Below are 13,477 nucleotides of genomic sequence, written 5' to 3' on the forward strand. Positions count from 1 at the left end.
GTTGTTTAGTCGTTTAGTCGTGTCCGACTCTTCGTGACCCCCTGGACCAGAGCACGCCAGGCACTCCTGTCTTCCACTGCCTCCCACAGTTTGGTCAGACTCATGGTTGTAGCTTCAAGAATTAAAGATTTACATATTTTCAAACCAGCTTAGAGTCTATAGAGTCCATGATTCCTGGGCATTGCACCTGGAGGTGAACAGGTTCAGGGATGGGGAATGTCTGGCCCTCCAGGTGCTCATGGGCTCCACCTTCCACCACGTCCTGCAAGTATGGACAATGGTCAGGGATGGTGGGAGTTGTTGTCCATCATTTCATTTCACCATCATCACCTTTGCTATGACAAATCTCGATTCATGCCGTTGGATCTGGAGTTCTCTTCCTGCCACCATAAGGACTCTTTCCAATGGCAAAATGGGTAGGAATTCTGCTTCTGGGCCAACAGAGAGATCCTGGGTAGGACCTTACAGTTCTAAGAAACCAAAAGGGATGAAGGCCGTGTGATCTCTTTGTAGGAGATGCCCCTGAGATGTCGCTGAGGAAAGGAAGAATCAGCACAAAAAACGTGATACTCAAATGGGGGGAAAGGCAAATGGTCTTCTCCAGTGCTTGCTTTCTTTAAAGAAAAAAGGGTGCCAGTACTCACCATGAAGTTGTTACAGTAAGTGCCACACTTTTAACCTGGCGGGGGGGAGGTGCCGGTACTGAGAACCCTTGAGTACCCCTAGAAAAACAGTACTGGTCTTCTCCCCTTCATTTTTCTTCACACAGGAAAGGAAAGAGAGCTGAAGAAGTGTGCATGCACATGAAAGCTCATACCAATATATTTCTACTGCATCAGACCAACCAGCCACCTACCTGAATCTTCCTTATCCTCCTGGAAGTTCTTCCTTATCCAGAGGTAAAGTAGAGAGGCAGGCTTGGCAGCAGAGGCAGGAACTCTATGGGGCGGAGGACAGCTCAGCCCCCGCCCCACATGTGGGGATGAGGCTGAGCCATCCCCAATCTTGAGGGTCCCACCGGGCCTCCCTGGGCCTTGTAACATCACACACATGCAACAAGGTTGTGTGGAACTTGGCCCCTCTGCTTGGAGGGCCACTTTCCCCTTGGGCCTAAGATCCCCCATTGCTGGTCACTGCTTGGAAAGTTCAACCGCCTCCAAAAAGGAACGAATTCTGTTCACAATTCACAATTTGCCCATGTGTCCTCGATGTGCCCACCCAGCTGCTGCCTTCAGAATTTCGCAAGCTGCCTGCTAAAGTATAAAATATACTTCAGAAAACATCTAGACACCCCCCCCCCCACTGTGTCATGTTAACAATGGTATTATTTAACTCCTCCAAGTATTTTGGTCTTTAAGTTTCAACAGCTGGCATCACTTTTCAGACATGCAGAAATGGTAAATGCAATGAGTTAAGGGACAACCCTCCCCCCCCCGGGGGTTATTAAACTGAAACTTTAGTCAAACTGAATTGAAAAACACCCAGAGTTCCACAGCACAAGGAACTCGATTCACATTAAGTTCAGCTGGAAATTATAGGAAATACTTTCAGGTGCAATTCCAAGATTTCTGAATTAATTCAGTGAATTAGTTAACATGAATTAAAGTTCAGTCCAAGCCCTGTTCCTGCTTTATACTCCTTTCCATGCACAGTGAGGACTCTCACTCTGCCTACACTAGGCATATCTTGCTTTCCCGTTCTAATCTACACACCCCGTTTTATGCAATCTGCCCCTTCTCCCTATTTTGAGCAACAATTAAGTTGGATTTAGAATGTCAGAGAGAGGAAATGTTGTTCTGCCACCTAGTGGCTTATCAGGGTGATACGCGCAGAGGCCCAGAATGCGACGAGCAAGTCCGGAACATTTATGGATCTTGAAACTTTCGAGTTCACTCATTTTCACTCGCTGCAGTGAAGGTCTCCTAGGTTTTATCAGGTGAGGACTAAAGGGAGAGATGGTTCAAGGGGGTGGGGGTGGGGCAAGGGAATGAGTGCAATTCGTGAGGAAGTATTAGAGCACAGGCTATGAAGGCAAACCATCCCTGCTCTTTCCAGGCAGGGCTGGCGGGGGACAGAGCTTTCTGGCAGCCACAGGAGGGGGGCCGAGAAGGAGCAGCAAGACAGGGCTTGGGATGTGGCTGGAGGGGTTAATGGAGCTACAGTCATTTAGACCACATCTAACATTGTCTTGGGAAGTGTAATTTACCTCTCCTGGATCTACAGTTCCCAGCACTCTTAACAAACTATAGTTCCCACAATGCTTTGGGGGAAGCCATGCAATTTAAATCAGATTTAAATGTATGCTGTGGACGCGACCTGGAATTCTCCATGTGGTCTGCTCCTCAGAAGAGGTCTCCCTGGGGTGCCACCAAGGACGGAAGAGCTGGAGACTGAGGTCTGAGCTATGGGCAAGAGTTGCTTAGAAGCTCTCTTTCAGAGGCTCTATTGTAATGACTAAGAGTGGTGCTTGTGCAGTAGAAGGTCCCAGGTAAGGCTCCTCCATTTGAGCTACTGGCTAACAACCCCACAACCTCTCTTTTTAAAAAAAAAATTTCTTAATTTTCAATTACTAAAATCCAATATAAACCACATTTTAACAATCTCAAATTACAATTCAAATTCAAATATATATAAATTATAAAGCCAATTATACATTTTGTGTGGCCTCCTGTGTACTAGATTTCAAGGTGAGATAATTTTATTTCATCTTGCTTCTGAAGTCTTAATCCATTAACATTCCATCTTGATCTTAATCCCTTATCAACAGCTACAGAGGTTTTTTTTTACTTCCATTCATATTGGCACATTTAATAAATTTTATTTCTGCAAGAGGAGTTCTGTATCCCATATATTTGCTCTGTGTGATGTTTATTTTGTCCATGTTGTTTCTTCATTCTTCCTATTCTCCATCACGTCCTGCACAGCACCGCTGCTTCCGCTTCGCTCTTTCTTTTCCTTTGTTCCCAGAGAATGAGGCTGTAATTTCAACTGTGTCACACACCATCTTTTTGTTGTTGTTGTTGCTGTTTGAGTTTAGATAGAGAGTGGTCTCTTCCAACTCTATGATTCTATGATTCTATAATCTGGCGTCCTGCAAAAGCCTTGGCCAATCTTCAAAGCTCAAAATCCAGGTCCTCCCATGCCAATACAGTGAAAGTTTGATGCTTTAAATCCATTTCAATTTTCTCACACAGTTCTATTTTTCATTGTAATCCATGTATATAACCCCATTCTCTTTTCTCCCCTCTTGCCTTTTATCAGTTTGTTAGCATTCAAAGGGGGGGGGGGGGAGTTGCTGAATCATTTACGTAGAAAGAAAGGGTTAAGGCTCCCCCTCACATACCATATTTTACGTTGAAGGAAGTCTTCTTTCCAGTTTGAATCGCAATGGCTTTGTAGCTGTTTCAATTTAGCAGTTTATGATCTTGTTCCATCTGCTCCAGCACGTGTCTGTATATTAGTCATAATTTCACTCTAATAAACAGAAGTACCTCTGCTTCTTAATGGCTGCGTAGGAGGGTTACCGATAGGCGAAGTACTTTTGCACTCAGTGCCTCCCTGCCTCCCGTATTCCATGCCAGAGCGAGAGCCAGGTACTGAGACAATTTGCAAGTGAAGCTCATTCCCCCCCCACCCGCCCCGGGTCCTGTGGGGAGCTTGCAAGGACAATTACCCTCAAATCATCCTTGTTTATTCTTCGCTAACTGTCTCCGCTGGGGAGGTGGGTGGCGCTGTGGGTTAAACCACAGAGCCTAGGACTTGCCGATCAGAAGGTCAGCGGTCCAAACCCCCCGTGACGGGGTGAGCTCCTGTTGCTTTGTCCCTGCTCCTGCCAACCTAGCAGTTCGAACGCACGTCAAAGTGCAAGTAGATAAATAGGTACCACTAAATAGGGAAGGTAAACGGCGTTTCCATGTGCTGCTCTGGTTCGCCAGAAGTGGCTTAGTCATGCTGGCCACATGACCTGGAAGCTGTCGGTCAATAAAGTGAGATGAGCAGCGCAACCCCAGAGACGGCCATGACTGGACCTAATGGTCAGGTGTCCCTTTACCCTTTACCACTTCGCTATTGTGGGAGCGGCATCCATTAAGGCAACAACCCCACCAGCCTCAGTCCACCTTCAGCTACCCGCTGGTTGCATTTCTAAATCTCAACCAGTCCATGGAATGGCACCACCAATCAGCTTCCAACTTGGCAGGGAGGAGGATGGACACAAAACTAGAATTAGTTGTCTCTGCCTATCATTGGCTTTGATCTCGCCAATATAGGCTGGTCTTCCTGCCTTCTGCCCTGCCAATGCCATTGGGCACCAGCCACCTCTGAAACTTCCTAGTTTGGTTGTATCACGTGTTAATTCCCCAGAGGAGGTGTTTGAGGGGGAGTCAGTTGCGGTTAAAGTTTCAACCTTGAGTGATTTCTAAGCAGAAGGGAAGTGAAAGGCTGTAAATAACTGCTGCACTTGCAAGTTGCTTCATGTCAACTGTCTCTTCTGCTTTTCTTTCCTTTCTCAAGCGAAGAGAACTTAAGGCGACAAGACCATTTGCCTTTTTTTGTTTTCCATTTCAGGATTATGTTTTTCATGCTGATTCTTCTTTTCCTAAGGGAAATTTCAGGTACGTGTCCTACAAAGAGATCTCATGGTCTCTGCTCCTGTTGGTTTCTTAAGGAGAGGAACTGTGAGGGAAGGTCCACCAAGGACCACGCCAGGCAGAGCAGCTGCTGCCACAACTTCCCTTTTCTTTAAAACTGTTGTGAAGTCATGGAGAACCCCTGGCACTTCTGCAAAGCCAATTTTGGGATCCTCAGAGCAGATGGAAGATGTTCAGTTTGGGGCAGTGCCTGAAACAGCCTTTTGTTGGTAATAGTAAAAACGAAATGTGAATCTACACCATAGACTGAAACTGACTTAACCATCCTTCCTTTTACACCATGAGAGTGAATGTGAGAGGCCTTCTATGCTGTTTTCAGAACATGCTTAAAGCATCTTGGTTTAGACAAGCCTACCCAAATATCTCAACTGCTGATGTGTTTTTAGTTTATTGCTGGTTTTAATTTTCTGAATCTTTTAATTGTTTTTACTAATGATTTTACTGTTTTATTCCTTTCATAAACTGCTTCAAGGTTGTTCACAATTGAGCCATGTATACATTTTATGAAATAAATAAGCAATAACAGTCAATGGGCTGGAGAGGAAAGGTTATTTCATTTAGGGAAAATGGCAGGTGAGGGGAACATAATGAGGGGTGTAGGAGACATCTGGAGAAAATGGAAACAGTAGCAGAAATTGCTGATGTTTGCTTACCTCTTCCATGCTCAGAATGGAAATCAGTCCAGCAAATACAATCAGTATTTGGTGCTGTTGCTATTTTTTCAATCTCCAAATCATATGTAACTGATTACAGTTTCCCTGCCCCCATTTGCATTGCATTAATATTAATATATTGGAATAATGTAATGACAATGTAATTTACATATAATTGATTGTTTAAGTTCTGTAATTTTGTCACAGCCGATAGCTGCCCTACATCCTTTGGCATGGCAGAGGTGTCTAAAAGTCTGCATGATGTAAAGAAAATGGACAGAGGTCCATTTTTCTCCCCCTTTGTTGGTCATCCAATGAATCCAAAGGGGGTGAGATTCCCAGTGGCCCAAAGGAAGAACTATCTTGCAAGGCATTTACTTAAATTATGAAATATGCCTTCACAGGAAAGAGTGACAGCCACCCATTTAGATGGCTTTAGACAAATTCATGGAAGATGAGGTTCTGAAGGGCTACTGGCTTTAGTGGTTACATACCACGTCTGGTGCCAGAGGCAGCCGGGCTCTGAATTCCAGGGGCTGAGACTCGCAAGGGAGTCTTGCCATCAGGTCCCCTTGGGGCAGTGGTTCTCGACCTGGGGGTCCCCAGATGTTGTTGAACTACAACTCCTATCACCCCTAGCTAGCAAGGGCAGAGCTCAGGGATGATGGGAGTTGTAGTCCAACAACATCTGGGGACCCACAGGTTGAGAACCGCTGCCTTGGGGGCTCTCCATAGGATAGGCATCTGGTTGGCCCCATTGAGGGCAGGAGTAGAAGAGCCTTTGGGCTGATCCAGCAGGGCTTTTCTTAGGCTCTGTCAGCCACTCTCCAACTCCAGCTCTGTATTAGTTTGGGGAGGTGATGGCAGTTAAAACGGTGTAACACTGAAGAAATATATACTAGCATATATATTCAGGAGAGGGACCACATTACAGCTTCCAAAGGTTCAGGAAATTCTTTTGCCCTGAAGTGCAAGATCCTACAAATACGAGCCGTGAACACTTTCCTCCCCCTACAGGTGCAACCTTCATTAATCTTTATGAAAATGAAAATCACTGGCTGAGCTGCAGCAACACATCAGCCGATCAGAAGGAATCAAGATGGTGGTTGGGGAAAGACTGCTCCTCCTTGGTCCAATTTCAGCCAATGCCTTGTGATCCAAGTTCTCAGTGCCCAGCAGGAAAGAACCCCACAAGCAGATATATAAACTGTACACAAAGGAATGTCTCTATTGCTGCTTTCCCAGGTGGTGGAATATTTGCATGCAAAGCCCTGTCAGGTAGCAATGCATCAGATCCACACCCACTTATTAATAAGGAGGACCACTGCAGGAATTTCAACTTCTTCATTGTAGCAATAATAAACAACACTGTAGGTGAGTGCATTAAAAGACAGCATGTCATTTTGAGGTGAATTCAGAAAGCATAAGAGTAACAGGTGCACTGGAAAAAGAAATAGGAACAGGAAATCTGCCATACAGAGTTAGCGAAGGATTATCTGCACTGACTCCAGGGTTTCAGAGAGGGTTTTCTCTCTTGCTCTCTGCCCCTGAGCTAAGAACATAATTTCTCTTTTAGAACCATTTCCATTTATGTTTGCTAGTAGGAATGCAGGCAACAGCCATGAAATTCACAGCAAAAGCAAAAATGATGTGCTTCCAACTGAGGATAACTCTAAGAGTCAAAATAAATGAAAGACCTTTTTTTAAAAAGAGAGAAGGCGTTAGACCAGATGGATCTGCCATCTTAGTCCTACGCAGATTAGACCCATTGAAGTTAATATGCACAGCTCACCTGGGTCCATGAATTTCAGTGAGCCAATTCTTGATAGGATTAGTAGGATGCCATAACTAGCTGGTGTTTACTTTGGCAGGGAGACAGAATGTAAACCAGTTCAATCAGATCCATGCAGAATAAGCTGCAATAATGCACAGGTCAAAATTCACAATTGGAAGCAAAAGTATTGGAAAGCTCTCCCTTTGCAAACTTTGCCCATTTTGCTTGAGGGTCACTGACTTGAATATGTAATGTTAGTTTTCAGTGAGGTACAAATGCCAGAAAGAACCAAGGGGAAGCTTTTGCACATTTCTAGCAAATTGTATGAAAAAAATGTCATGATTATGCACTGGTACCTCGGGTTAAGTACTTAATTCGTTCCGGAGGTCCATTCTTAACCTGAAACTGTTCTTAACCTGAACTACCACTTTAGCTAATGGGGCCTCCTGCAGCCACCGTGCCGCCGGAGCACGATTTCTGTTCTCATCCTGAAGCAAAGTTCTTAACCTGAGGCACTATTTCTGGGTTAGCGGAGTCTGTAACCTGAAGCATTTGTAAGCCGACGTACTACTGTTACTCTCATGTGACTATGCCATTTTGCATTGCAGAGAGTAACATGCAGTCAGAAGAATTAGTGGTTGTTGAAGGAGAACAGAACTTCAGTCTTCCTTGTGAATTTGATTTGACTGGTGCCAGAGACATATTTACTTTGTATTGGATTAAGGAAACATTTGAAAGGAGGTGCCTTGCTTCTGTTTCAAATGAAGACCACTGTTTTTCTAATAATCTAAACTGCTGTGTTGGCACCAAGATCAAAAAGAGACAGGTCAAAAATTTGACTAACCCACTTGACAGACATCAAAGTCATTACCTGACAATTTTCAACACCACCACTTCAGACACTGGAGTGTATTTCTGCCTGGTTGCTGTTTACACCAACAGACACGTGTGGAAGATTGTAAATAATGTGACTGTACAAGTGCGAAAAGGCAACAGTGAAGGTGAGTTTAGAAATTATTTTTTTAAATGTGTTCTCTTCCTTTAGTTGAGTGTTGGATGCTCAGAAACTCTCCTCATTGACTGGGGACTTAGGCAGGAAGGGCAGGCACCCCGAAGGCCTTCCCTCACCACTCAAGACATTTGGGAAACTCTCGGAGAAACCCTTGTGGGGATCATGGTCATCTGCCCTCAAATTGGGCTCTGCCACGAGTGGTGGGGGAAAACAATCAGTTCAGAACTTTCTAGTTTACCCTTCCTGAAACACTGAAATTAATACAAATGTAAGGTTCTGCACTTAGGCAGGAAGAAACAGATGCACAAATACAAAATGGGAGACACCTGGCATACATGTGAAAATGATCTAGGGATCTTGATGGACCACAAGCTGAACATGAGTCAACATGAATGTGATACAGCAGCTAAAAAAGCTAACACTATTCTAGGCTGCATCAACAGAAGTCTAGTGTCCAGATCAAGGGAAGTCATAGGACCACTGTTCTGCCTTGGTCACACCACACCTGGAATCCTGCCTTCAGTTCTGGGCACCACAATTTAAGAAGGATGTTGACAAGCTGGAAGGTGTGCAGAGGAGGGCAACCAAGATGATCAAGGGTCTGGAAACGAAGCCTTATGAGGAATGCTTGAAGGAGCTGGGTATGTTTAGCCTGGAAAAGAAGAGACGGAGAGGTGATAGGACAGCCATCTTCCAGTATCTGAAGGGCTGTCCCATGGAAGAGGGAGGAAGCTGGTTTCCTCCTGCTTTCGAGGGAAGAACACAAAGCAGTGGATTCAAGTTGCAACTCCACTTACCTTCAACAGGCTTGTGCGGGACAGTTGCTGCAGAGGTTTTCTCAACTGGCTTAAACCCAAAACAATGTGTTTTTTTTGGGGGGGGGGAGGTGCTGGTGCTCACCATGAACTTATTACACTGAGTGCCACACTTTTAACATTTGAAAGGGGAAGAAAAAAAAAGGTGTCGGTACTGCTTACCCTTTACCCCCAGAAAAAAGCACTGGAAGGAGTATCCCTTTAAAAGGATTTGGGAGAAGTTGTTTCTGTGCAGACATCCATGCAGGGGCCATAGCACTCCTCAAGGTGGCGATCCCATGGGGCATTCCTACTTGATGTATGTCACAGGACCTCACCATTGTGTTGACCTCCAAAAAGGCTACTTCCAGCAGGTGGCTGGATGTTGATGGTTGTGTCCAGTGCTTATGCCAAACCTCTGACATTTGCAATCGATAAAGAGGTGGCCTTTGACTCAAAGCAGTGCTGTTCTGTCTGGTTCTTCTCTGTGAGTCAGACAAAGTGGGCTTGGGGTGCCTGGGCATGCAGAAAAGAGATTCTGACTAAAGACAGGAAGAACTTTCTGACACTAAGAGCTGTTTGACAGGGGAACAGGGTCTTCTTTGAGTAGGACTAGCATTGAATTCCACTCCCCATAATCCCCAAAGCTCTAATCCCGAGAAAATACAGACAGGATTTTGGCTTGTATGATATCAGCAGATCAATGTTTGCCATCCATTATCCTTACAAAACTTTGAGAAATGTTTAAGTAATTTGGAAACAATAAAATTAGCCTGAGGCTGTCATGTTTCTTTTCCTCCGCCTGATACCATATATTGGGATCTCTTTTCAGGGTCTACTTTTACAAAAGAGCTACAGATCTCACTGGGAGTGGTAGGAGGAATTGTTCTGATTAGTGGGATAATATTGTTCCTTTGCTGGAAGAAAAAGCCTAAAGGTAATGAAAGAAGAACATATTATGTGGAATCAAAGGTGACTGTGTGATTTGCAAAAGCATTTTAAACTGCTACTTAATAATGCATATATTTTTTGTTTGACAGGAAAGGCATATGAATCGCAACAAAGGTACTACATGTCAAACAATATAAAGAATTCTGCTGGTGCTTCTCTCCCTTCCAGACCATAAAAATGACTCTAAATTTATCTCTTCTATTTAGGGATCAGACCACAACTGAAATGGAAGAAGAGTGTAAGCACAAGCTCCCTTTCGAATAATGTTATAAGTGGTGTCTCATGTAAGAGATATAGGCAAATGTCCAACACATATTCCTTAGAGGATGTTACATGTGTCACATTTAGTGGACATGAATCATTGTGTGAATTCAGATAGCATTCATGCAATTAAAATTCTGCATAGAACTTGAGCAGGTTAGGAAAGGAGACTAGTTCGGCGAATGCAAAGATGCCATGCAAGAAAAAGTCTTGCTTGTTGGAGAGAAAGGTGCACTTTCTGTCATAGGAGCCAACTCCGAGGGGTCAAGGTCCTTTCGCCCTCCCAAAAATATTTGAAGGGGCTCCCCCCCCCAGTTGATGGCTAGTGCCATTTAAATGGTGTGTGTGTGTGCTGTGCCATGTGATTGATTATGCAAGGTAGGGCTTACCTGCCCCCCATATTTTATTCAAGTTGGCACCCCTGCTCCCTGCCATGCTAGTTGTCTAGATGCAGGGAAACATTCACAAATATGATCTCTCAGCTGCTGTAATGGGAAGGTTCATTTTACCACCTTAGGATTCTAGAGCTTCATTCGCATCTCATTCTGTGGGGGACTCTTTCCTTTTTTGTGGGGGTCAGCCATATTTCCAGACTGCACTGGGGTAATAAAAATCCTTAAGAGGCCCTCAAGAATGACAGTGACCATTTCAGTTTGGAGCAGCAGGGAAGGGTCTAGCAGAGGTTCAAAATAATAATAATAATAATAATAATAATAATAATAATAATAATAATAATATATTTATTTGTACCCTGCTCATCTTGCTGGGTTTCCCCGGCCACTCTGGGCAGCTTCCAACAAAGATTACAAATACACATTACAAAGATTACAAAAACACTGATGTTTTAGTCATTAAAAACTTCCCTAAACAGGGCTGCCTTCAGATGTTTTCTAAACGTCAGATAGTTGTTTAGCTCTTTGACATCTGATGGGAGGGCGTTCCACAGGGCGGGTGCCACTATTGTGAGAAGGCCCTCTGCCTGGTTCCATGTAACTTGGCTTCTCGCAGAGGGAACCGCCAGAAGGCCCTCGGAGCTGGACCTCAGTTTCCGGGCAGAACGATGGGGATGGAGATGCTCCTTCAAGTCTACTGGGCTGAGGCCATTTAGGGCTTTAAATCACCAACACTTTGAATTGTGCTCAGAAATGTACTGGGAGCCAATGTAGGTCTTTCAAGATTGGTGTTATGTGGTCTCGGTGACTGCTCCCAGTCACCAGTTTGGCTGCCGCATTCTGAATTAGTTGTAGTTTCCAGGTCACCTTCAAAGGCAGCCTCACGTAGAGCGCATTGCAGTAGTCCAAGTGGGAGATAACCAGAGCATGCACCACTGGCGATGCAGTCCACGGGCAGGTAGGGAGCTGGTAGACAGCTGCCCTGGACACAGAATTAACCTGCACCTCCATGGACAGCTGTGAATCCAGAATGACTCCCAGGCTGTGCACCTGGTCCTTCAGGGGCACAGTTGCCCCATTCAGGATGCGGGAGTCCTCCACAACTGCCTGCCTCCTCTCCCCCCAAAACAGAACTTCTGTCTTGTCAGGATTCAACCTCAATCTGTTAGCTCTCATCAAAGCTCCAACCGCCTCCAGACATTCACACAGGACCTTCACTGCCTTCACTGGTTCTGATTTGAAAGAGCAGAACCACTGTATGACAGTGCCTCAAGCTCTCAGCTCCTCTGGACTGCCCAGAAGGATGTTATGATTGATGGTGTCAAAGGCATGTTGTGTGCAGGCATTGGAAATGACATGCTGTGCAGGTCTGCACATTCTGACTGTGCATCTGGGACAGATGTTTTGCACCTCCAGATGTTTGCCGAACTAAACTCCCATCTAAAGTGGTGCATCCATTCTTTTCAGGTCCCCCTTTAAAAATAAGATAGTTGAACTTTCCATCTTAAAAATCCCTTGACATAACTTTGTAGGATAGAATTGAAAACTCATTTGAGTCTTTCCCCCTTTTCCCCTTACAGGCTCCCCATATGCCGTTTCCAGCCGCAATGACATAGATGGGAATGAAGTTGTGTATTCACTTGCGATGAGTCCTGGTGTGAACCCAGATAGTCTCTATTCTTTACCAGAGAGCAAATCCGATCCTGGAATGCAACCTGGAGAGAATGTGCAAGCAATTTATGCTGTGCCAAAGAAAGAGAGATCTTGAGTAGCGCCATGGATCGAATGTTAGCTACAGATGTGGAAATTCTGGCTTGATGTCTATGTCCACACTCTATAAAGCCAGTGGCCATGGACGAGTGTCCTTGATCTCTCAGCTTCAGTCAGGAATAGGCCATAAACAGTCTTGGCTTCCCCCAGAGAATTTGGGTTGCTAGGAGATCCCTGTTTTGGCTCACAGAGAGCTACAGTTTCAGAGTTCCCTGTGAAGAGGAATTGATTGTTAAACCACTGGGAATTGTAGCTCCAGAGGCGTAATAGGGGGATCTCATAACATAGGGTTGCCATAAATTGGACACAAAAGGTTTTTGAGCTTTTTCGGGGAAAGTTGTTGAGCTTTGGAAGATTGCCCACAGAAAGTTGGCAACCCTATCATAAGAGCACTCAGTGCCCTTAATGAACTACAGCTCCCAGAATTCTTGGGGGTGAAGCCAAGACTGTTTAAAGTGGTATCATAGTGCTTTTCATGTATGGTGTGCATGAACCTGTGCATGAACCTCAAGAACCTGTGGCCTTCCAGATGTGGACCCACCCTTCCCTTACACCCTGCTTGGGGGCTGAATAGGGGGCTGCCTTGACGTTGGGTCCTTTGGGATGTCCTTTGGCCTTGGCAAGTGCCTGGGCGTGAACTCCAGCCCGGTGGTGCCACAGTGCGCTTGTCAGGTTCACAAGCCCATGGGGGCAGCATCTTAGGGGTGGGCAGGGCCAGAGGCGGATGTGGTTGAGGCCATTGTTGTGACTCTTCCCTTTACAGAACAGGCTACTTACCAGCCATGCAAAAGTCAGAGGTTTCTGCTTACACCCCCATCTAGGCAAGCAACAGGCGTTGTTCCAAGAAGTGTGTCAGAGATCTTTCCCAGTCTGCATCTGTATTGGAACTGTTTTAAATATGTTTTTATTATTTTTATTACTTTGTTGCTTGGTGTTTTCTACCTTGAATGCCTTTAGGAGGAAGGATGGGATATAAATTTAATGAACAAATCAAATTTAAATAAATAAATAAAGCAAGTAAGTTGAGTTTGATTACCATCACCATCAGGGTTCTGGGACACATTTCAGCCTGGCAAATGCACTCAAGGAGGGGATGGAACAGAGCTGGAGAGTATTATGGTAATTCAGTGGCACTTAATTCCAGTTGTGGGGTTAGGTAAGAGGGGCTCTTCAAGCTTACCTGGGAGTAAGTCCCCTTGGCTTACTTCTCAATAAATATGC

General features: G+C 44.9%; 1 protein-coding gene across 3 annotated transcripts; it reads left to right on the top strand.

Moving 5' to 3' along the window:
* The first annotated feature begins 1,821 nt into the window (after positions 1-1,821).
* Positions 1,822-13,277, top strand: LOC310749609 (uncharacterized protein). Of its 3 annotated transcripts, XM_083586864.1 has the most exons (8): positions 1,827-1,936; positions 4,567-4,613; positions 6,320-6,676; positions 7,685-8,077; positions 9,715-9,819; positions 9,923-9,947; positions 10,040-10,071; positions 12,067-13,277. In XM_083586864.1, exons 1-8 carry the CDS (start codon positions 1,842-1,844, stop codon positions 12,252-12,254), a joined length of 1,242 nt encoding a protein of 413 aa, XP_083442990.1. In that variant the 5' UTR covers positions 1,827-1,841; the 3' UTR covers positions 12,255-13,277. The 3 variants fall into 3 exon arrangements, with proteins under 3 accessions (XP_083442992.1, XP_083442991.1, XP_083442990.1); XM_083586866.1 differs by lacking the exon at positions 7,685-8,077 and having other exon boundaries at positions 1,822-1,936; positions 12,067-12,825; XM_083586865.1 differs by lacking the exon at positions 9,715-9,819 and having other exon boundaries at positions 1,825-1,936; positions 12,067-12,825.
* Positions 13,278-13,477: the final 200 nt, after the last annotated feature.

This window comes from Podarcis filfolensis, assembly GCF_964270895.1.
Source record: "Podarcis filfolensis genome assembly, chromosome: 14".
In the NCBI taxonomy this organism is placed as follows: Eukaryota; Metazoa; Chordata; class Lepidosauria; order Squamata; family Lacertidae; genus Podarcis; species Podarcis filfolensis.

Excerpts from the sequence above, each read along its gene's own strand:
- LOC310749609 (XM_083586864.1), top strand. The coding sequence starts at position 1,842 with ATGCGACGAGCAAGTCCGGAACATTTATGGATCTTGAAACTTTCGAGT. Across the intron at positions 9,820-9,922 it reads CTGGAAGAAAAAGCCTAAAG|GAAAGGCATATGAATCGCAA; the intron begins GTAATGAAAGAA and ends TTTGTTTGACAG. Across the intron at positions 9,948-10,039 it reads GCATATGAATCGCAACAAAG|GGATCAGACCACAACTGAAA; the intron begins GTACTACATGTC and ends TCTTCTATTTAG.